This window comes from Anoplophora glabripennis, unplaced genomic scaffold, assembly GCF_000390285.2.
Source record: "Anoplophora glabripennis isolate ALB-LARVAE unplaced genomic scaffold, Agla_2.0 scaffold198, whole genome shotgun sequence".
Lineage (NCBI taxonomy): Eukaryota > Metazoa > Arthropoda > Insecta > Coleoptera > Cerambycidae > Anoplophora > Anoplophora glabripennis.
The window spans coordinates 627,515-651,649 of NW_019416364.1; the positions used below are offsets into that span (position 1 = coordinate 627,515).

General features: G+C 33.3%; 1 protein-coding gene across 1 annotated transcript in view; it reads right to left on the bottom strand.

The window, feature by feature from the left end:
- Window positions 1-1,562: 1,562 nt before the first annotated feature.
- Window positions 1,563-24,135, bottom strand: part of LOC108908314 (protein artichoke) — a 53,247-nt gene continuing 30,674 nt past the window's right edge. The window contains exon 4 of the mRNA XM_018712336.1: window positions 1,563-2,126. Coding sequence (XP_018567852.1) covers window positions 1,563-2,126 — 564 coding nt within the window. The remainder of the gene's footprint in view (window positions 2,127-24,135) is intronic.

Consider the following 24,135-nt stretch of genomic DNA (forward strand, 5'->3'; position numbering starts at 1 on the left):
GAAATCGGAAAAAAGCGTTATGGATGTTCCATTTAAAGAAAACATTTAGTTATTTCTGCAACAAACATATTAAAAAGTTAAAAGTTTCCTATAATTTTTATTAGATTTTCTTCATTCATACCTCAATGAATAAGGAAGAAAATAGGGAGGTACTGAGGAAGTTTCTATAAAAGTTAATTTAAGATAAAACTAATGAAATATTTCTCTGAATCGTTACAATAGAGTATTTCAGAAAAAGGCAGTTGTTTTTCATATTCATTATAGGTTTTGCAAAAAGTATTAATTGAATTTCGGAATGGTCTGTTTTAATTAGAAAAATTTTTAAATTTTATTTAGGTATGTCATTTATTTCTTAGTCTCAAAGGGAAACAAAAATTAAAGTATAAATTTAGCAAAAAAAAATTCTGAAATCTTGAGTGAAGCTCAAATTTTTTTGAGCATCACTATCAGCGCAATCAAAAGAAATAATGCAAGGCAACAATTTTCCAATTTTTTTTTATTTTCTGTACGATTTTTTCTCATTGAGCTATCGGTTAAAAGTCATCTTTTTTATGATCAATATCTTAAAATGAATTATCGTACAGCGAAAGGAAGGTGGGTTTTGAAAACTTGAATCAATCCTCTTCAAGAGCTTGTTAGTATGTTTGAGAAAAAAATATATACTCAGCAATTAATTGGAAAAAGTGACTTTTTCTGTTGTTTTGGAAAATCAACGACTACTTTGAAAATATTGCGAAAAGTGTGTTCGCAGGTTTTTTTTAGCTCATGCCCATGAGGCCTGTAATTTTCAAATCGATCGGTAGAACCGTTTTTCTTTGCTGAATCGTCAAAGTTTTATAAAAAATTAAAGGAGCAGATTTATTGTTGCTCAAACATGATGATGATTAAGATGAAAATTTTTTTTTGCTTAATTTTTCTCGCAGTTTTGCGTTAAATATTCATCAAATATCGGAAAAACAAAAAATTTCAAATTTTGATACCTAAGTAATGCTCAAAATAATTTTTCATCTCAAGATTTCAAAACTAGAATCTTCAAGCCTCAAGATGTTTTTTTTCTCGATACGACCATTATTCAAGGAGTTACAGAACTTACAAAATCACTAAAAAAATTTGGAAACTCTGCTCCCTTAATTTTTATGATTACATAGTTGTAGTTTTGGAATGACTACAACTGAGATTCGAGATAACCCTCAATTGATTGTTTTATTTAAAATAAAATATAATTTACCAGTACTGTTGTAAAAATTGAAACGAACAATTCTAAAATATATTTGATATTTTCTGAAATACAAATAATGTTTTCTGAAAAACAATTTACTCCTTATGAAACACAATTTGTTTTCTAAATTAAAACTGACTATCCCGAAATACAGTTGACTAAATATGAAATAAAATTAAACTTATTGAACTTTTCAGTTCAGCTTTCTGAAATATAATTTATCATTTCTGAAAAACACTTGAAAAAAGTGTAGACTACAGCGCCAGCGGTAGTTTTGGAGGTTACGTGACAGAATTAATTAGCAGCGGTAGTCCTCTTATTGGGAGCAGTTCCTATTCCGCACTTAACTTAAAATGGTGGTGTTCATGTTGGAAATGAAGTGGGGGTGGCCCGCGTGCGCCCCCGCCTCGCCGCTCTGTATGGAAAAGTGCCGATACGAAAGATATTCGGGCGGTATGGGCTGGTCCCTTTTGATGGCTCGTCTCTGTTTCTTGACTTTGAGGTACCCTAATACCGAAACTAAAACTATAAACACCACGAATCCCATGCAGCAGCCGATGATGAGTCCCAGTCGTCTCGTGAGGATGGACTGCACCCCCAGGGAATGGTCGGGGAGGATCCCCAAACCCCCGTGGATGCTGTCGGGGGCGCCTAGTGTGCTAACCTCGGCGCACTTGCTGGTCGGCGAGTCCACCAGGAGCGGCAGCATGGCATCGTTGAATATCTCGAGATTGTCGCGCGTCGTGTCGTTTTCGGGTTTGCGGATCGCCAGACGAGATTCGGCGGTCTCCTTGCGGTGCGACGCCCAGTTCCCTAGGGCCAGCACGCATATTAAATACCTCGTGCCCGGGTACAACTTGGAAAGTTTCATGGATCGCGAGGAGCGATCGAGCATCCTGCCGCGAATCTGAAACAAAGGAAAGAAATGACGGTGAGTTACGGTTGAGTGCTCATATCAGCCGCGATACAATTTGTCCCGCGGAGTGAGAATAAAGAGAGATATGTCTCGTAGATTTGTCACTGCTGTTCTTTAGGGGTCTTTTGTAATAATAATGGCTTCAGAAGAATTTCCTCTGGGACGTCAGCAGTACTTAAATTTTATCGTGTGTTTTTAGTCGCGTAGTTACTACACCAAGGGGGTAAAAATGATAATAAAAATGTTGTACATGGGCTGTTACAAATTCGCTTCTCACTACAGAGATCTCGGAAACAGTAACAGATATGAACTACCTTAAATGGGGGCAAAGTTGCATAATCAAGGGACCAACTTTATGCCTCTAAAAAATCAAGGCTAACATGATTATTTTTCGAAATATTTGAAAAAAAAACGAAATTTTGGAAATTCGTTTTTGTTTCATTTGAGCCATGTTTGAGATGATATTCAAAAAAGAAAATCACTTTCTCAAGGCAACTTTTTACCCTCTATCGAATGGCATAATCAGTTTTTATATGTAACGTTTTGTCTATCTAGGACCATCATCAACTTCATTAAATTAAATATTATTATTTAAATTAATTAAATTATTATTATTAAAACTCAATTATACAGGGTGATTCAGGTTTTAAGGCACAAACTGAAATGGGTGATAGATCTTATCATTTTAAGCAAAAAAGTTAATATAAACATGAGTCCGATCTCGATCAGTAGCGGAGCTACAGGGGGTCAAAGTTTATTTATTTTTTTCTATTAATTAAAATATCTCGCTCACTTTTCAAAATATCAATTTAAAATTTGGTGTGGTTAATACTTCCTATAAGGACATCATTTCAAGCATTTTAAAGATTTTTAAAATCTACAGGGTGATACGTTTTTGGGGGTTGAGGCTTCTTTATCCCCCCCAAACTTTTTCGTAGTACGCCTCTGACATCTTCCAGTTAGCAAATTGGGTGGCTAGTTCAATTTAGAGGGTTTTTTTGCTTTTCAATTTTGTTCGAGAAAACAACCGTTTTCGAGATAAATAAGCATATCCGTTCTAAAACATGTTAATTTTGCCTGTTTCGCTTAAATTTTATTCTTGGACAAAATTCGTTAAAAATGCAATAAATTGTACTAAAATTGCAATGTTTTTAAACATGAGTCGAATTTGGATCAGTAGCGGGGATCGATACAGAAGGTAGAGGATCAAGTTGTTTTAAGGTTTTAAAGTTGGTTAAATGGTTCATACATACATTTTACCATTTCGAAAATTTTTAAAATCGTATCATCCTAAAGTTAAGTAAGCTCTTAAAACAAATAACATGTGTTTTTTAAATTTACTTTATGATTTTAAATCCACCCTAAACATTAAAAAAACTTTAAGTTACAGACATAATAAAAGAATATTACTAACGCAAATAATTAAATCTAAATATGTAAACAATAAATGACAAGTAATAATACAGACCTGAAGATAATTACTAATAAAGCTTAGAGTAAGTGTTCAAAATGAGATCCTTCAACCTCTACACACTTCCTACATCGCCGAACTAATGCTGATGTTGCTCTAAATATTTGGTTGCGATCATTCCTCATTTCAATGCAGGCTTGTTGGATGCGAATGATAAGTTCCTCCCTTGTTTGGACTGGTGTCGCGTAGACTTTATCTTTTATAGTACCCCAAAAATAAAAATCCAAGGGATTCAAGTCGGGCGACCTGGGAGGCCAAGCAATATGACCTAATCGACCAATCCAACGACGCGGAAAATTAGTGTTCAGCCACTCTCTAACTACTCTTCCATAGTGAGCGGGAGCCCCATCCAGTTGTATACACATTTCTTGCCTAATGTTAAGTGGTACTTCTTCCAGTAACACATTAAAATGATCAAAAATTAAAAAATAATAAGGAATTTAACCGATTGGGCAGAATGTGAGGTCCACAAACGACATTATTAATTAAGCCACTCCAGATATTTACATGAAATTCATGTTGAAAATCATGCGCACGATTAGCGTGTGGATTTTCGTGAGCCCAAACATGTAAGTTATGGTAATTTACCACACCTCTTCTGGTACATATGGCTTCATCAGTCCACAATATATGTTTTAAAAACTGTTCGTCATTTTGTACCTACCACTTCTAATAGCCAGTGGCAAAATGCCAATCATCTTGGTGGGTCCTCTGGTAGTAAACCCTGCACTGGTTGGAAATGGAATGGTTTTCTTAAGTCGGCGTACAAAGTACGCCACACAGTTGACTGAGAAACCTCTAGTTGTATCGCGGCTCTTCGTGTACTTAGGTTTCGATTTACATCAAATAAATGCAAAATATGATTATTTCTTCTGCGTATTCCATTATTGTTAATTCTATCTTGCTCGTGCCTTCCACGTATTCCAAACTCAACAATATTTCTATGTGTGTTTGTAAATACTCTTACACTTGGTATTCTTCTGTGTGGATATCTTCTTCGATATTCACGGACTGCATGACGCGCATTCCCGTTGCAATATCCATATACAAAATGGATATCAGCATACTCTTGATTGGTAAATAAGTTGGGCATGTTAGCTAAATTACAAATTACAGCGAATATTAAAAAGAAAAACTGGTTAAATTGTTGAAACCTTAAATTTGTTTACTTATGTCACTGTAAAATGTCAAAAGCTTTTTTGTTTTATCAAAGCCTACTTTGACAGAATTAACAATAATGGAATACGCAAAAGAAATAATCACATTCTGCAATTATTATTTGATTATTTAAATGATATTAGATAAGATATTAGACAAGAAATATGGATACAACTGGATGGGGCTTTAGCTTATTACGGAAGAATAGTTAACCAGTGGCTTAACACGAATTTTCTGCGTCGCTGGATTGGTCAGTTAAAAGCAACCTTGACCTTCTACCTTCTGTATCCCCGCTACTGATCCAAATTCGACTCATGTTTAAAAACATTGCAATTTTAGTACAATTTATTGCATTTTTAACGAATTTTGTCCAAGAATAAAATTTAAGCGAAACAGGCAAAATTAACATGTTTTAGAACGGATATGCTTATTTATCTCGAAAACGGTTGTTTTCTCGAACAAAATTGAAAAGCAAAAAAACCCTCTAAATTGAACTAGCCACCCAATTTGCTAACTGGAAGATGTCAGAGGCGTACTACGAAAAAGTTTGGGGGGGATAAAGAAGCCTCAACCCCCAAAAACGTATCACCCTGTAGATTTTAAAAATCTTTAAAATGCTTGAAATGATGTCCTTATAGGAAGTATTAACCACACCAAATTTTAAATTGATATTTTGAAAAGTGAGCGAGATATTTTAATTAATAGAAAAAAATAAATAAACTTTGACCCCCTGTAGCTCCCCTACTGATCGAGATTGGACTCATGTTTATATAAACTTTTTTGCTTAAAATGATAAGATCTATCACCCATTTCAGTTTGTGCCTTAAAACCTTAATCTCCCTGTATATATACTCAATTATATACTTGAAATCTATAAATATATTTCATAGCAACTTTGTGCAGATAAATTAGGTATACTGAAAAAAACAAATAAATAATGTTTGTTAAAACTACACTACTGGAAAAAATTGAGAACAAAAATATTTCGTAAACTTTTTAGTAATTTTTGAAAGGTATCTAGCAAAAAATGGTCGTGTCGAGATAAAAAAACAGTTTTGAAGCTTGAACTCTCTAATTTCAATATCTTTTGACAAAAAATTTTTTGGGCTATGACTAACAAGGAATTAAAAGAAATACCTCCAGACAATTCAAAAATTTTTTTGGTACTATCCACGAACTTTTAAAATTTTATCGAACTCAATCAATGCAGTGGTCAATTAGCTTGTTTCATAAGCTTTAAATTCCTTTTAGTACAGTCATTGAAGCTGAAAATCAGCTGTAACCTCCGAATTCTTTGAAATTGCATGGATTTGCATGAAAATTTAGAATAAGGCTCATCTTAGACTCAAGTTCAAAAGTGACATAAATTCGATCGACGCTTTTTGTTTTTTAGGGGTACAATCTACCCCTAAGTGAAAAAAATTGAAAAAATTAAGTTTTAAGCATTTTATTGATAAAAATCTTGTTCAAGCACAAAGATTAAATAATGTTCCATGTTCTCGAACATGTTTTATGATATATTTGATCTACCTTTTCGACCTTTTATTTAACCTTTAAAAACTACCCCTATGCAAAAAATAATGATAAAAAATTACTTTTTATAGATTTGGAATGATTAAATCGTGCAATTATTTAAAATAAAAGTTACCTTATAGCTAATAAAAGAATTTTTCCCTTTCAACCCCTAAAAACCACCCCTGTATTGACAAAAATGATAAAAAATTACTTTTTAAAAGCTTGGAATGCTTTAACGGTGCAATTATTTAAAATAAAAATTCCCTCATTGCTTATGAAAGAATTTGTATCTCATAACACTTTTCAACCCTTATAAATCACCCCTGTGCTAAAAAAATGATAAAAAATTACGTTTTAAATCTTGGAATGCTATAATTGTGCAATAATTTAAAATAAAAATTCCCTTATATTGTTTATGAAAGAATATTTTACTTTTGCCATTTTCAACTCTTATAAACTACCCTTTTACCAATATTAATGTAAAATATTTTTATTATAATCGATTTTTAAATATAATCAATCATAAAAAAATTGCTACGCTGCATATAAATAATCACACTAAATTTTTTTACTTATTTTATTTGTATAATATATAATATAACATATAAAAATGAGAAATCCTATTTTGCTCCGAAAAAATGTCATTGGTTTTTTTACCATAACTCGGTTAATTTTGAAGCTATAGTATCCTACAAAAAAGCATTTTAAAGATAATTTCAAGAGCTGTAAGATCGTTTGCATATAAAACCTTTTAAGTCCTTCGTTTTTTAAAGGGAAAGGATCGAAGGGCTCGAGACAGGTCGTTTTTTCACTAAAATGGATACTTCAAGCGGCGATATCTCCTTTATTTTTTATGCTATAGGAATAAAAAAAACAAAATATTTGTTGAAAAAAAAGCTACATTTTTGTTGTCTATCATTTTTTACGTATCTTTCATAGTTTCAGAGTTATTATATAAATAAGGCAATTTTTTTTGAATAATGAAAAATACGTTTTCAACTTTTACCGTACATTATTAAAAAAATACGCATTCTAAACCGGTCTAACTTCAGGATCGTATGAAAAACACTAAAACAAAACTAATTGTAAAGGGTCTACGATTAATTTTAATTCTGATGGAAATGGTACAGCGTTTACTGCTCATTTTTCCTTAAAAAATATGAGCAACCCATCTGTTTTTGACGATAACTCCTTCAATTTTTCTCTAATTAACTTTTATAAGTGCTCATTTTGAATGTCTTTTTGAGTACTACAAAAAACTCCTGGAGCATTATACACGTAAAATTAATCCTTTTTCCGTTATTTGACGTTGAATACATCGATTCGAGTATTCCCCCCAAAACAAATCCCCTTCCACTAACCATATTTCGCTTTGTATAGGACGTACAACACTTTTTAAAAAACGATTTTCTTTTTTATTTATAAACCACATTTTTGTGTATTACACTTTTTTAAATAAAATGCGTAGTTTTTGAGTTATTCGCGAAAAATACTTTGAAAAAGTGTTTTTTTTTTCAATCAAAATTCCAAGTTTTCAATCGTGAATAACTAAAAAACTATTGATTTCTCGAAAAAATTCTTCTCTATCGATTGATTTTGAAAAAAAAATCCACTCCCGAAAAGGGGTGTCAACACCCAACAGGGTGGAAGCGTCAATCGGCGCTATGTCACTAATGTTCATTGACCTTTTCTCTAACTATCTACCAAATTTCAAGCCGATTGATTCAGTTTCAAAGAATTCGGCGGTGAAAAGCTTCAATGTACTATTTTTGAAAGGTAGATCGATGGTAGAATGAAAAATTACACTCATGTTTCTAATCATCGATATCTCAACAATAAATTATTGCACAGTAAATCCAAGAGGCAGTTTTGAAAACTTCAATAATTTCTCTCCTAAAGGACCTATCATGGTTTTCGAAAAAAAAAAACAATGTTTTTCATCCTGACATTAGTTTGAAAAAAGTGCGAATAAATGACTACGGTTTTTTAGAATATTTTAAGCTAATTTACGAATATTGATAAAAAGACTAATATTGGGAGAAATTTTTACAGCTCAATGTACCCACAATTGTACCCCTGTAAAATTGACAAGTTGATCCATGCAACTTTTTTTCTGTTCAAATGATCAAAGTTTTGGAAATAATAATTAAAGGAACAGGTTTATTGCTCTTAAACATTATGTAATCATCAATCAATCAATGAAAATGGAAAATTTTTCTCGATTTTTCCCACTATTTTACATTACAAAATATCATTTAAATTTAAGAAACAATTTTTTTTATAATAATATTTTTCAAAACTTTGATTTCTTTTTCAGTTGGAAAAGTTTCTGGACATTTGACAAAATAATATCTAATCACTTCTCACACGATTCGGCCTTTGCATACCATAATTTATACTAATCTTTATTTAATTGCTTTAAATGCAAAATTAATACCACAAATTGATTTTGGTTTTTTCTTAAACTACTCTTTTTTTGCATGCATTAACAAAGTGAAATTGAAGAAACGCATTTTAATTAAAATAATATAGAACTGAAATTTGTAAGAAATATCCGGTGAAACCAGAAGTGTCATAAAAATGGCTTGTTTATGAAATTAGGCTATTTGCTGCCAATTTTATTCATGTCGAATACGATGTCGCTAATACTAATGCGAAACAAACTATAGGGGTGGTCCTATAGTTTAGGTTACCCAGTATATTTGTATTGAAAAATAAAAATTGTTATTTAATAGTTTTTAACTTAAATAAAATGTAATATTTGTTTATTTAATTTAAATATAAAATAAATATCCGTGGTACTTTACGCAAAATTTCCACTATCAGGCACGAAGTTTAATTCAAACGCTGGCCCGCATATGCAATTAAATTAAAATTTATATATAAAGGATAAAGCTTATTTGTTCACGGTAAATAATTAAATTAAACAGGCGAACCCTATATGTATTTACTATTTGGTATTCAATAGTTTGGCCGCAAATCAATAAAATATTTTACCGGAGACTGACGATAACAATTATTTGTGGTAAAAGCCTTAATGAATTGTTATTCAGTGCATTATTTTAATATAAAATATTTTAAATCGCATTATGACCTACTTTTCTATTTTTATATTTATAGGTGGGTGTCTACGGCATCAGTGGAACTAAAGCAAACCCAAGCGAAAGCCTTTCTTTTCCATATTCAGTAATATAAATATTAACGATGATATAGATGTAGAAATATGAGGGACAATACTTTTATTTTTCTATTTTTAAGATTATGTTAGTGAATTAGAAAGAGTTGAGGGATTTGGCTATACATGCATGGTGCAATGAGGAAAGGAAGCAGCAAAGAGCGATACTCCCATGGGACACATCTACTTCGAGTTTAATATAGGAGCGATTCACAAATAGGAATATAAAGAGATACTAAAATACCTGACTTTTACGAAGTATAGTCAAAAGACAGAGCAACGGGAATTCATATGAAAATAAGAATTCAAAATGCCCTTGCAATGTCATAGGAATATCCTTCTTCATAGGAACACCATACCATGGAACAAAGAATTGATACAATTGAGAAAACATACTGGAACACTTTTTTATAAGTTTCAAAGGTTGGAAAAATGGGAAGTTTATAAAACTGCCTTACACAGTAGAATAATAAAAAAAATCGGGAAAGCAAAGAGAGCGATGGAGAAATATCTGTGAGGAGATCGACAGTTTTCATCATAGCATCAGATCCCAAAAAGATTGCTCATCAGAACTTTGAGTTTTTATAATCTGAGAAAAAAACGTTCTCAAGACTCGAATTTATAAAAAAGGTAAAGAAAACTCTTAATTGTATTTTTCCCAATTCTAATAGAAGAGAGAAAAATGTGAGTTACCGGGAAATTATAATTATAAAGAGAACATAATGTTGCAAAGCGAATATCACTCAGGCTTGCATAAAATATGTAAGTTGTTGTTAGCATACGTCTCCGGCGGCGGATTCTATCATTCCGATGTTGTAGAGAGAAATACGGATTTGGGCCCGACCTCAAAAATAGTGTCATCAGAAGCATAACGTGATGTTTATTCTTGAGCAAGGGTGTCCATAATATACTCAAGAAAAGGCATTTCGTCAGCTAAGTATTTTCTTCTGAAGATACTGCAAATATTGGCAGATTTATATACAGGGTTTCCTGAAATTATGCGTCACGACTTCTGGAGGTGATTTCTCACAAAAAAATTGGGTCACAAAGCCCTTGGATTTTTTCCAAGTCTTTCCTATGTATTACTAGTGCCCTTGTAGATTTATGTTCCAAATGTGATGCAAATACTCCACTGCCAAAGGGCCTAACCTGACCTTAATCTTCGAACCATGGCCCACAACTTTTTTGTTTTCACCGCTTTATAAATTAAAATAGCTAAGGCAACATTAAGTTATTGTTTTCAAAGCCTCCTTTGTAAATCTTAAAAATCAGTTTAAAGCAGCGTTAACGCATGAAAATGTTTGAAGTCGTTTTTGTCAGAAACGGTTCATTTTATTGTATCGCAAAAAAAGATACTTTTTTAAATAATTTTAGATTCTCTTTAACATGGTGCTGTTCAAATTTATAAAACGGTGAAAAGTCAGATTAGGCCGTTTGGCACCGGAGTATTTGCATCATATTTGGAACATAAATCTACAAGGGCACTAGTAATACATAGGAAAGACTAGGAAAAAATCAAATCACAAATAAAAAAGTTATCTAAGAAAAACCAAAAAAAATATATTTTTTTGACACCCTGTATCTCCGTTAATATTGAGTTTTCGAAAAATTGTTATAGGACTTTGTGATCCTAATTTTTGTGAGGAATGAATCACCTCCTGAAGTCTTGACGCATAATTTCCGGATACCCTGTATAAAGGACGCATCGACCTCATGCCTACGAACCTAGTAAGTTAATCGATATAGCACTTCATAATCTAATTTTGTGGATATAACACGTTGGCAATGGTCGCATTTTTGGATATTGAGGGGCTTTTTGATAATACTCCAATCCATACAGCAGTAGTACGTAGAGGCCTAAGTAGCATGCGTTGGTATATATGTAGATTCCATGCTAAGGAACGGAAAAGTGAAAACTGTATTAGTTGGCGAGGCAGTACAAGTAATACTTAGTAGGTCGTAGAGGGGTATTGTTGCCATTATTATTGATTTTGATGGTAAATGGTACATTGGATGTTTCTGCTAAGGCAGGATTTTGATCGCAGCACTATGTTGACGACTTAGTTGTCGGGAATCACAATCAGAGCTCATGCGAACAATTGTGAACTCAATAAATGATTTATGCAAGCAGGAAACGCTGTCGTCAATCCGGACAAGACAGTTGTGGCACCTTTTAGCAACAGAAAAAACTTAGTCAGGATGGAGGTGTTCACAATAGAAGGGAATAATGAAGCTTTTCAGGGGAGATCAAGTACTATAACTGGGGCTGACATTAGATAGAAGGTTTAATCGGAATACGACCCTGGAAGCTGTGATAAGGTTAAGCATAATATTGCAAGGGAAAAATGAATACATTTCAGAAATTGACTTCAACAACTGTATTGGAAGTCTTGTTGAATTACCAGTTCATACCGTGATCGAAAGAGAAGGAAGATGGTAGCTTCCCTCATCACGAATAATAATGGTGAGATTAGATAATAAAGTCCGCATAAGTGTGTTGGAGCATATTTTAGAGATTATTGCAAAATTCAATTAATAAATCTGTCGAGATTCAAGTAGGGAATAAAAAAGAATGGGACTTAACATTGGAGCCAGAATAGTAGGATTGAGGTCCACGTAGTAAAGAAATTATACCCTGCTAGTCTTTTACACAAATTACAATTAGAAATTAAAACTGTTCATTTTTTTTATTGAAAAGAAACAGGCGAGTACCTAGTGGGAAGGACAAAAGGCCAGAATGGGTCAGAACCTCTAGGACTTTCCAGAGGACCACCAAACAGAATAAAAAAATGTTCCTTCATATTGATTGCCCCTTTTTGATATATATGTAAATAAGTTTTGTCCCAATATAAGAGTAAAAGTCCGGAATCTTTTACCCTGTAGAAACTGTTAATGGTGACGTTAAGTTAGATAATTTTAAGTGAAGCATTATTTAAGTTTGTTAAATATTGAAGACATCCATTAACAAATCGGTAGTGTAATCATTCTTCCACTGCGTTTACTTCAATATTATACATTAACTTTTCATGTAACCCTGTACGTAATGATCTCTTTGGTCCATTATGTGACCTATCCACCCGATAATTATTTAAATAGTGTTCATACCGACACATTTAAAACGAGGTTGATCTTTATCCTTGCAATGCTAATACCATGTAAATAAAACCATTGAGCCATTGTAAACACAAAAATGTAATATATCGATGAAGACTGAAATCACGATTGTTTTGCTTCGAACGATTAATTAATTTATATTTGTTTGTTGGACTTTCAGCTTTTAATAAGGCTACTTATAAAATTTTTCACATGAATATATTTTTACGATTTCTGTACTTAACACGTTAAAAGGAAAATTTCAACTTAAAATACATCCTGTATGTGCAGTGTTCTGTACTTAACTAAGGCAAGATTTATTGGCGGTTATCTTTAAGGCAACTATACACGTCAAAATAAATCATAGCGTTTTTTTTTGTGGCAACCGATTCGCGTAGATTTATTTGACATGCGGATGGAAAATCATTGGTTTGTACAAATATTTGTGCCGTGTGCACAGAATTTTTAACTGCACACATAAATCGATAGGATTTATTATTACGTGCGTAGTTGGCAGACGAATCAGCAGAATGATTCAGAAGCGTGATTTAATCAATCAACAAGGTGATCGGCCAGCTAATGGTTGTCAATTAGTTGCTACCAATTCACTAGGTTTTGAAGGCAGCGGTTCAAGTAGGTTCGCACTAGGCTGCTTGAATGGTGTTGACAGCTAACAACAACCAGCGGCTGGAAAATCAGCCTAATATAAAGCCGCACATTAAGGACCACGCTCATATCCGAAGCTCTTGGCTCAGTCACTTTTTATAAACATTTTTTTATCCATTTGCTACTGCTATTAAGAGTCAACAACAACCAGCGTAAGGAAGCTTAATAATACTGCTAAGTTGTAAGGATGGATGCCATGTGCAAAGCTGGTTTCAGATTATTTGGGCACTTGCTAAATATTTGTCAAACACAAATAAATGACGTATCGTGTGGATCCTGCATATCGATACATTCGGGAGCAAGTCTTCATTTGTAAAATATTTGCCAAAGTCATGCCAACGACATGCCAACAAAATGTAACAGGTACCTACTGCACATCAGTAGGATTGATTTTCATAGACTTTATTTGGTAACTTCTCTACATTCGTAAAAAACCGTTGACGTGCGGACAATTAATAAATATATAGATCGTGCATAAAGGTTTAAAAATTTGTAAATATATATTTGTCATTTGCTCACATTTGACATTCACGCATCGTGTGTGTGATACAATTTCATGCTGTAGACTTTGGCCTAGTAATCTACAATTTTTTAAAACATTTGTGTTTGGCAAATGTTTGACGAGTGTCCGCTTCATCTGGAGTTGGCTTAACCCAGATGAAGCCAAATGGCAAAATAATAGTAACAACATATTTTGCTACTGTCGTTTTAAAAGACATCTTAAAAGATTCCTCTATTACGTTAGTTGTGATATTAAAAAACATATGGTTTTATTTGTATCTCATTAGAACTACTTAGTATGTTAGTATTTAGACATTGGTGTTTACATTCAACCCACGTATTTTAATAAACTGGTGTCCAAAGTAAAGCGTTGCAAATTTAGAAAAACATGGCTTGATCAAATTAAGATAAATTAAATTTAATATCTCAGTAACATACAATCTACAATATTTCTTGCATACATACTTCAATATATTTGCCTAACAACAGATATGCTGTTTGAGAAGAGTTAGAATTTTAGTTCTAGTTTACATTTTTGATAGCGTTCTTTTAAAAGGACGGTGGCAAAATCCATTACTAAAATCTGTTTATATGAAAATATTGGGGAAATGGGTTAGTTTTGGGTCAAAATAATATTGTTTTATAAACATAACCCCTGAATAGTTACTCATATACTATCAATGAATAGGTTTTTGTGGATACCTTGCAGGCATTTAACAGAAACCTAGGTTACCATATTTTCTTCGATAATTTATTTACGTCTCTACCGTTACTGTTAGAACTAGGATTGAGAGGTGTTAGGGGAATAGGAACAATCAGTGAAAATCGCATTCCCAAAGACTGCCTAATTATGTTATCTCAGAAAATGAAAAAGGAACCTCGAGGTAGCTTTGATTTCGCTTCAACAGAAAGCAATGAAATCATCATATGCAAATGGCACGATAACAATATTATAAACATAGAGTCAAATAATATTAAAGTTCTTTCAACATCTCAGCTAAGGAGATGGAAAGATGGATCACCTCAGTTTTAGAAAGTCTGTAGCAGTAAGAATATTGGAATCATTCAAGAAAATATCACTAAGGGGGTCTAGCAAACTTAAAAGAAGCTCATTCCTTCAAAATACGATGGAATAGATCATCTTGAAAAGTGTATTGTATCATTGCTTCCTAAACAGTGTTTTAAATCATATCACACAAAATAATTTATTATAAACAACTGTTTATTAGCGGTATTATTTACAGTGTTCCTCAAATATCAACTAGAAATATATTTCTGTAATAAAAATGTCCTGATAGTAGTCGTTAATTTTGCCACTGTCTTTTAAAAGAACACTTGCTTTTGTACAATCTATTAACTAGGCAAACTCACCCTTTATTTGTAAAGGGAAAGAATGCATATGTTCTTATTTTTGGCGAGCATTACTTGAAAAAATGTTTAGGCGAAATGACATATTTAAAAGAACAGTGGCAATATATGGGCTAAGAAGTCTAAAAGTCAAATTTGAACGAGATATCTGAAGCGGCTGTAGCTGCACGATTAAAACCCATATTTAGTTAATTAGTTAAATTTATAACCCAAAACTCGTCAAACATTAAAAAAAAACATTTGTGCAAATCATTTGCTGTTCAAGCTCTTCTTTTATAACTTTAAAAGTAGGAAAATCGCAAAATCTACCATGGAAAGACATGTGTTCTGACCCTACCGTTAATCAATGGGAAAATGCTTTAAAATAACTAGCAAACGTTGTAGTAATTCCGAAGTGAACGGTCACTGCAAATGGGACAATTCAAGGTCTAGTCCACCCGGACGCGAGCTAGCTAGTCCTTTGGTTTCCACTACGAGCTTGGACAGAGGCCCTACAACATAAAACACTTTTCCGGACCAATTCGGTCCGGTCATGTGGTCAGCAGCTAAAATTTTCGTACCTAATAGAAAATTTAATATACTTTGTCCGACTTGCGTAATGAAACAGGGTATTAAGTTTGTAAACAGAATGGATGGTTAAAGTTAGTAACTGTTCAGAAGTCTATGTTAATACTGTAGCAAATATAATTTAATATTCATGATTGTTTCAAATGAGAAATGCTGAGTTATCTTTAGACAAGATGGAGAAACTCAGCCGAACTTGGGTAGTCTAAGAGAAACTGACCGCCATTGTTTATAAACCCTATTTATATTGTTCACTTACCCCAAAGGAAGCCTAAGAAAATAACATTCTATTATTGTACCCCCTTGAATTAATGCATATTTTATATTATTTCGGAAAGTGAAACAATTTATTTAGATGTTTATGTAAACACGTAAGGGATGCAACATGTACTAAACTAAGTTGAAAAGAAAAGTGGGGATGTCACCTGCAATGCCTTTTTATCGCTTAAGACTATTTGTATTTTATTTTACCCATTAGTACAGGGCTTTTTTGTATGCTTATTGTATGTTGAATAAAGTGGAGATAATTCTAAATCTACTCGGTTTACAATAAAAAAATAAAAACAGGATTTTTCTTAGATATACAGGGTGTTCTGAAAAACACTGACATAAATTCAGGGCCTGATAGAATTTCAAAATATGTTACAATTTGTTCCTATGAACCATGGGCGTATCTTTTTCCGTTTTCAAGATACTGAGCGTTAAATTTTTTAGAATCGTTTCGGTCCTATCTTCCACAAAACTCGACCGAATGAACTGAAATTTTGTTATGTGGGGTTCCTGGGGATGCTAAATGCTCTGGAGTTATTAATTTTTGGCTATATCATACAGGGCGTTCAGTGAAGTACTCCGCGAGAACATTTTAGGTCCTAACTTTTTTGAGGTATATTTTTTGCCCCTTTTGTCACTTGCTGTTATGTCAAATATTATTCTAAACAAAAAAGGTGGTCTTATAAGAAGTGCTAAAATTTGCCCGTTTTCGAGAAAAACCAGGCATAGTGCGCCAAAGGCAATCAGCTAGTATCGCAAATTGTTGTTTTTTACTTCGAGTAGGCTTTGGCATCTAGCTACTATTACTATTAGTTCCATTAATAATACTTAAAATCAAAGATATTCTTTCAATTGTAATGATAAAAAGTAATAGGTTATTTCTGGAACACATACTGAATACAATTGAAAAACGGAAAACAACAAGAATAACTAATTATTACTAACAGAAAATTAAAATTTAAGGAAAATAAAATCAGAATAAGTGTTCGAAATGTTCTCCATTTTCAGAAATACAAAAACGAATTCTTTTTTGCAATGAAAACAATGTATTTTTCAAAGGTGAATCGTCTTTTAGATGGGTGAAAACATCAACAATCTTTTGTCTCAGATGTTCTGCAGAATTTATTTCTGTTTCATATACTTTTTGTTTAACATAGCTCCAAACTACATAATCAAGGGGATTAAGGTCTGGTGACCTTGGAGGCTAGAGAAATGCAGCATCTGCACCTCGACCAATCCATCGCTCAGGAAAATTGTCATGAAGCCACTCTCTGCATACTCGAGTAAAATGTGGTGGAGCGCCATTATGCATGAAATAATAATTATTTCTTGCTAATAGTGGAATATCTTCAAAAATTTCGAACAGCCTATTTCTTAAAAAATCTAAATATTTACTTTAAATGAATGTTGAAAATGGGACCCCTTTTCGGCCCTAGGATTTTCTTCAGCCCACAGATGCTCGTTATGAGTATTAAACACTCCTGTTCGAGTAAAAGTCGCTTCGTCCCTAAAAAGGATAGATCGTAGAAAATTCGGATTTTCATTTTGTCTTTCTTCCAGCAATTAACAAAAATCTGTTCGGAGCTCGTAATCATTTGGTAATAACTCTTGCACTTTTTTGTAATGATATGAGTGTAACTGATGCTTTTTTTTTCAATTTTCCAAGTACCACATAAGGACACATTTGTTCTTTGTGAAATACCATTTCTAGTATATTTTCCTCTTTTTCAGCAGTCCTTGTAGTTCTTGGTCGTCCCGAATTTACTTTTTTTGGCTTAAACGAGCCTGTCTCCCGGCATCGCCTTTCAACGGCCTAAAATGTATGTCTATTTGGTAATCTGCAACCAGGAAATTTTTCCGAATATCGCCTTACAGCAGCAAAATTGTTCCCTAAACATTCGCCTAAAGTTAACAACATATCGGTATATTCTGAGTTTGAATAATTATTACCGTTATTCATACCATAGCAAGTAGAAATTTCTTATTACACGAGTTAAAATAAATACTTGTTCTGATAATGTACATAACAGGTTCATTTGACACATTTGACACAAGCCTACTTGAAATAAAATACAATAATTTGGGATACTAGGTGCTTGACTTTGGCGCACTATGCCTTGTTTTTCTCGAAAACTGGCAAATTTTAGCACTTCTTATAATATAATAATAATAATAATATCTCTACTCCTCATTCTAACTGCGAGAATTAGCCCAGAAGTCGGAGACTTGTGCGGGAGAGGAGGCGGCATATTATTATTACGCAGGCCGCATTTGCGCCCAGGAACGACTTATGTTGGTAGGCCCTAACCACCATTCAGTGCAGGAATGAGGGAAACCTGGAAAACCTCATTAATTAGGGGGGTGGTCAAATGCTAACCGGTGTCAATCTCTCACATTGACCCAAGCCAACATTCTTCCACCCTACCATACCTGCACAGAGGGTGCCAATCCTCCGTACAAGCATAGCTAATCTACGGTCTACCGGCCGCGGGATTCGAAACCCGGGCAGATCGACACATCGATTTAAGTACTGACGCCTTAAACCGTGCGGCTATCGACCGAACTACCGACTTCTTCCAAGAGCCCTTTTTTTTTTAGAATAAAATTTGCCATAACAGCAAGTGACAAAAGGGGCAAAAAGATTAACCTCAAAAAAGTTAGGACCAAAAATGTTCCAGCGGAGTACTGCACTGAACACCCTGCATGATATAGCCAAAAATTAATAACTCCAGGGCATTTAGCATCCCCAGAAATACCACATAACAAAATTTCAATCATTCGGCCGAATTTTGTGGAACATAGGACTAAAACTAGATTCTAAAAAATTATTTTCAACGTCCTGCATCTTGAAAACGGAAAAGATACGCCTATGGTTCATAGGAACAAATTGTAATATTTTTAGGAAATTCTATCAGGTCCTGAATTTCTGCCAGTGTTTTTCAGAACACCCTGTATAATAAAAATTTAATTTGAAGTTTTAAAGTTCTTAATGCAAGAATCTCCTGACAGTTTCACCGCTGCGTTTTTATCTTACAGTACAGTAATTATACCAAGAGTTTTGAAACTACTCCAAACATCTATAATACAAATGCCATATTTTTGAAAAACTTTTTCTCTCCATTTTTGAATCATTGGCCTAAAATGATTCAAGGAATTTTTTCTGGAAATGCGACAAGTACTCTAAAGGCAATATTCAATTAAATATATTTTAGTAATATCTTTAGAACAAATAAAATAATATTTGATATTACCAAGTTTAAAAAAAACCTCGGATATATTGACTTTATTTTGTTTTTTACAACGTTTTGGATATATTACGAATACAAATTTCTATTATTTAAATCGAACTTTTTAACATTAGAAAAGTAGGTCAGTCTTTCTTGTAAGACACCATTTGTAAAGTTTCAGGTCAGTGCGATCATTGATTCTAGGTTTTGTAGCCTTCAGCGAGGTCATTGCACCATACGGGCCGATATTGAAGTATGCCATGGAACCCTGTATCAAATTTATGTCCTGAATCTCCAATTTATTAATTTCATCCAATGCTGAATACCATCCAGCTAGTTTTTCTCCTCGAGAATATTGTGTACGATGTACACAATATTCAACGATATACAGGATGGCCCAACGAAAACGTAACAGAGCCCATAGGAAAAACGCAAAAACCCGTCGATTTTGTTTGCGAGGGGGACATCTTTTTGCATGAATTAGATGGTTCTAAGTGCTACCCCTGAGCGGGGTAAACATCCCCTCCAAATTTTTAAATAGGAAGGGTGGTCAAGTTGCATATCGTTGAAAAGATCTTTTGATTCTCTACACAGTCATGGGTCCCTTTTGAAAATCAACTTATTTTTTTAAAAGATAAAGGGTGCAGAACTTAACATACAAAATTTCCTATTATCCCTACAAATTATTCTCTAATTAAAGTTCGCTATCGAGTTCGCTATTAATTTCAAAATCATTAAGTTAAAAGCGTCTAAACATATCCAAACGGCTGGAAATAATTGACCAGCAACTTCCATTCGATAATAAATAATTTTATGTGAACTATTCTCATTACTTACTTCACTTACACATAACACATAACTTACTCCAACGTGTTGTTAGATTGTTTGTAATTATTTCTTTCACAAATTCCACTAAAAACGGTATAGATAAGAGACCATTTTCAGTCAGCGATTTTGTCGTAAAGTGGTGTTAGTGGTTTTAGTGGCTGTTTCGCATTAAATACAAAATAATTAAAAATGGTTTATTCGATGCAAGAGACGGTGGAAATAATTGAATTATTTTATAAAAATAACGAATGTGCTTCGTGAGCAGCTCAGTTGATTACTGAACGACATGCCAATAAACCCGTCCATCGCAAAATTGTCTTGGAGTTAGTAAGAAAATTCCGGTAGACGGGATCTGTGGGCAATAAAAAGCGAAACAATGAACGTCCTGTACGTAATGAAGCTGTGGAGGTTGCAGTTCTGGGACATGTTGCTTTAGATCATAGGCTAAGTACACGGCAATTGGCTTCTGTAAGCGGTGTAAGTCGGGGTAGTGTACAACGATTTTTAAAAGTTCCATCCTTACAAAATTCACCTTCTCCATGAACTTCACGAAGATGACTTTGACCGCCGGGTACAATTTTGCGAGGTCATGACTGAACGGGCGATGCATAATCCAAATTTTCTTTTCAACATTTGTTTTTCCGATGAGTGCAGCTTTTTCCTAAATGGCACCGTCAACCGCCGTAATTGCCGTTACTGGGCAGACTCCAATCCAAGGATATTCCACGAACAGCATACTCAACACCCAGAAAAATTAAATGTTTGGGCAGGTATCTTTGGTGATTCCCTTGTTGGTCCTTTTTTTATAAATGGTAATTCGACTGGTGATATGATTTGGAATTGCTGCAAGAAGCCATTGATCCAGCCTTAACGGTAATTGTGGAAAGCAATAATGATTACCTCGAAGATGAACTGATGTTTCAGCAAGACGGGGCTCCCCCCACTATTCCCACCATGTGCGCGAATTCTTAAACCAAACATTTCCGAATCGTTGGATCGGCAGGAGAAGTGCCATTGAATGGCCTCCTAGATCCCCAGATTTAAGCCTATTGGACTACTTTTTGTGGGGGCACCTAAAAACCAAAATCTATGCCACCCAACCGGCCCCCGGGAAGATCTACGTCAACGTATCATTAATGAATGTCGACTAGTTACTCCTGAAATGCTCCAGAATGTAAGACAACGTTTTGAACGAAATCTTTATAATTGTATGGACGCAGGGATCCAAAATTTTGAACATTTACTGTAATAAAATTTCATTAATAAAATTTTGCTTTCAAAACCCTGTATCTTTTACAAAAATAGGCTGATTTTCAAAAGTGGCACATGACTGTGTAGATAATTAAAAGAGCTTTTGAACGATATGCAATTTGATCACCCTTCCCATTTAAAAATTTGAAGGGGATGTTTACCCCGCTCAGGGGGTAGCAGTTAGAACCATCTAATTCATGCAAAAAGATGTCCCCCTCGCAAACAAAATCGACGAGTTTTTGCGTTTTTCCAAAAAAAAAAATTTCCTAGCCGCTATGCGCTATGTTACGTTTTCGTTGTATGTATTTTACCATATTTATTTCTATTTTTACAATCGTTGTTTTTATAATTAGTAGAAAACATTAACACATTTGAAAAGAAGAGATATATGGGCAAAAAATAACTCATAAAAAGCATTAAAAAGAGAATCTATGTCAGCAAAAAAGATATAATAAAATATTTTCAGTCAGAGAAAAAATGTTTGAAGTTGTTATATTCAAAAGTACTACGCACTGTAATATTTTTTTAAATTCCTTTTAATTTTTGATGGCAACCTGTTGCCATGGAAGGATCAAGTAAAATTCATGTAATATTTATGTAATATTAAATATATATTTTAAAAATATATATTGATTATACAGGGTGATTCAGTCATAATGCCATTAATTTTAAGGGAAGATAGGGAAAAATGAGTAGAATAGGTACGCGATTAAATAAATTTTAAAATGGATATTTACGCTGAAAAAATATTTTTAAATCCCTTTTCGGACCGCTCCTGACCACTGACCTACAAAGGTTAATCGAGAGTGAATCTTGAGCTACCATATTATATGGTTACTTTTATTGCATTTTTAATCCGAACTGAACGATACGGAAAAAATATCTTTTTACCTAGACACATAAATGAATAAGATATTTTTTACATTTTAAATATTAACAAGTATTACTTATTTGTTATAACGATAATAATTGAATCGATTACTAGGTTATGACATTTTAGTATTTTTAATATTTTTAACGTTTTCACCGTTTTGTAATTGAATATGAGTTTTTAGTATTATGGTTAATTAATTATTTAGTTTATAGTACGTATACCTAGTGCCTCATTGCTTTTCAAAGAGTAGTATGGTACCTACTTACTTAAAGTCACAGTACGGCTAAAAAACACTCATTCCTCCATAGCACTTTGTTAATAAAATTGGGATCCTCTGATTTTTGATTTTGAAATCAATTGCAAAATTCAACACGACTGAGGAAATCAGCTGTTTCGCTTCAACGTACGAATGCTCTGTAGTCCGCCGCCGGCGCGTTACCTGCCATAAAATGAGTTGCGAAGTAGGTAATTTGCTTATTTTTGAAAAGGTCGATTTTCCGTCTTTATTAGGCATTCCAAAAACGTGGTTAAAATTAATGACATTATGACAGAATCAGCCTATACATTAATTTTACTTGACAACAGGTTACCATGGAAAGTTCGAGGAATTTTCCAATACTTTTTATTATAGTGCACAGCTAAAGGACTGTTGTTTTTATTAAATTACATCTTAATATTCTTAATCTTTTACGTGCGTCTCTTTAGATAGCTTCAGCCGATTTGACAAATGCCTATTTATGCAGTATTACTGTAGATTTCGGTGCTCTTATCATCGTGGTTTATTGTTTACATCAATCTCACAAATGTTTAAAATAACCTGTGCATTGCAAAATTAATGGATATTGTTTTAATTTATGGAGAAGTCCATTTTTTATTTAATTACTTTATTGAAGTAAAGAAAAAAAATGCGGTCCATACCATTTAGTAGTAGAAGAGATAAGGGACTATACGGTAATATTGCTTGCAAGACATATATATATTTATGACAAAATATTATTATACAGGGTGATTCACTGTTTATGATTACGACTTTAACTATCGATAGATCTCGTCAAAATAATGCCATTTTGAAGTATACACTTTTTCTTCCAAAGGCTTCCTTTTAGAGACATACGCTCTTGAAAAAAACTTTTTTTGATATTAATTTATTTTTTCCTAAACCATGAAAGCCATTTGTTTTATATTTAATATGAAGTGTACGACTGAAAAGCTCTATCGATTTTAGAAATTATTGTGAAAATAGATCAATTATAGGTGTCCGTAAGGGGCTCTGACAATCCATATTTTTAATAGAATTTGTACGCCACTGGAAATTTGGAAATTTTTAAAAATAAATATATATTTTTTACATTACGGTTTATTCTACTGCAAAAAAGTCTGTTACTATTTTTAAATGAAATATTTGTTTTTTGAGAAGAATGTCTTCTTATGGAATCGTTACATGTGAAATGGTTATGTTTTTCAAACAACGAAAATTTAAATACTTTACTCGACGACTCGACTAGATGGCGCTCCTGCTTATTACGGTCTTCCAATTAGGCAGTGGCTTGGGGAGCACTATCCAAGTCGTTGGATCGGGCGTATTTTGAAAATGAATCATGCAGAACCTGGTACCAGTGCCATCGTTTGGCCGCTACGATCGCCAGATCTAAATCCCATGGATTATTTCATGGGGGGATTTATTAAATGGTAAATGTTATGAAGAAGAATTGGAAATAATTGTAAAACTCTTAAACACTACCCCAGTATGATTAGAAGCTTAATTAGGCGATGGGAGAAATGCATTGAGGTTCGAGGACAACATTTCGAACATTTGTTGTGATACTTTTTCTTTTGTTCTCTATTATTAATTGTTATTTCTGTTTGTTTCTCAATATTAAATATTTCATTCTGTATTTGTTTGAAAAACTTAACCATTTCACATGAAATGAATCTATAAGAAGCCATTTTACTGAAAAAACAAGCATTTTATTCAAAAATAGTAAGGATCCTTTTTGCAGTAGAATATACCGTAATGTAAAAAAATATATTCATTTTGA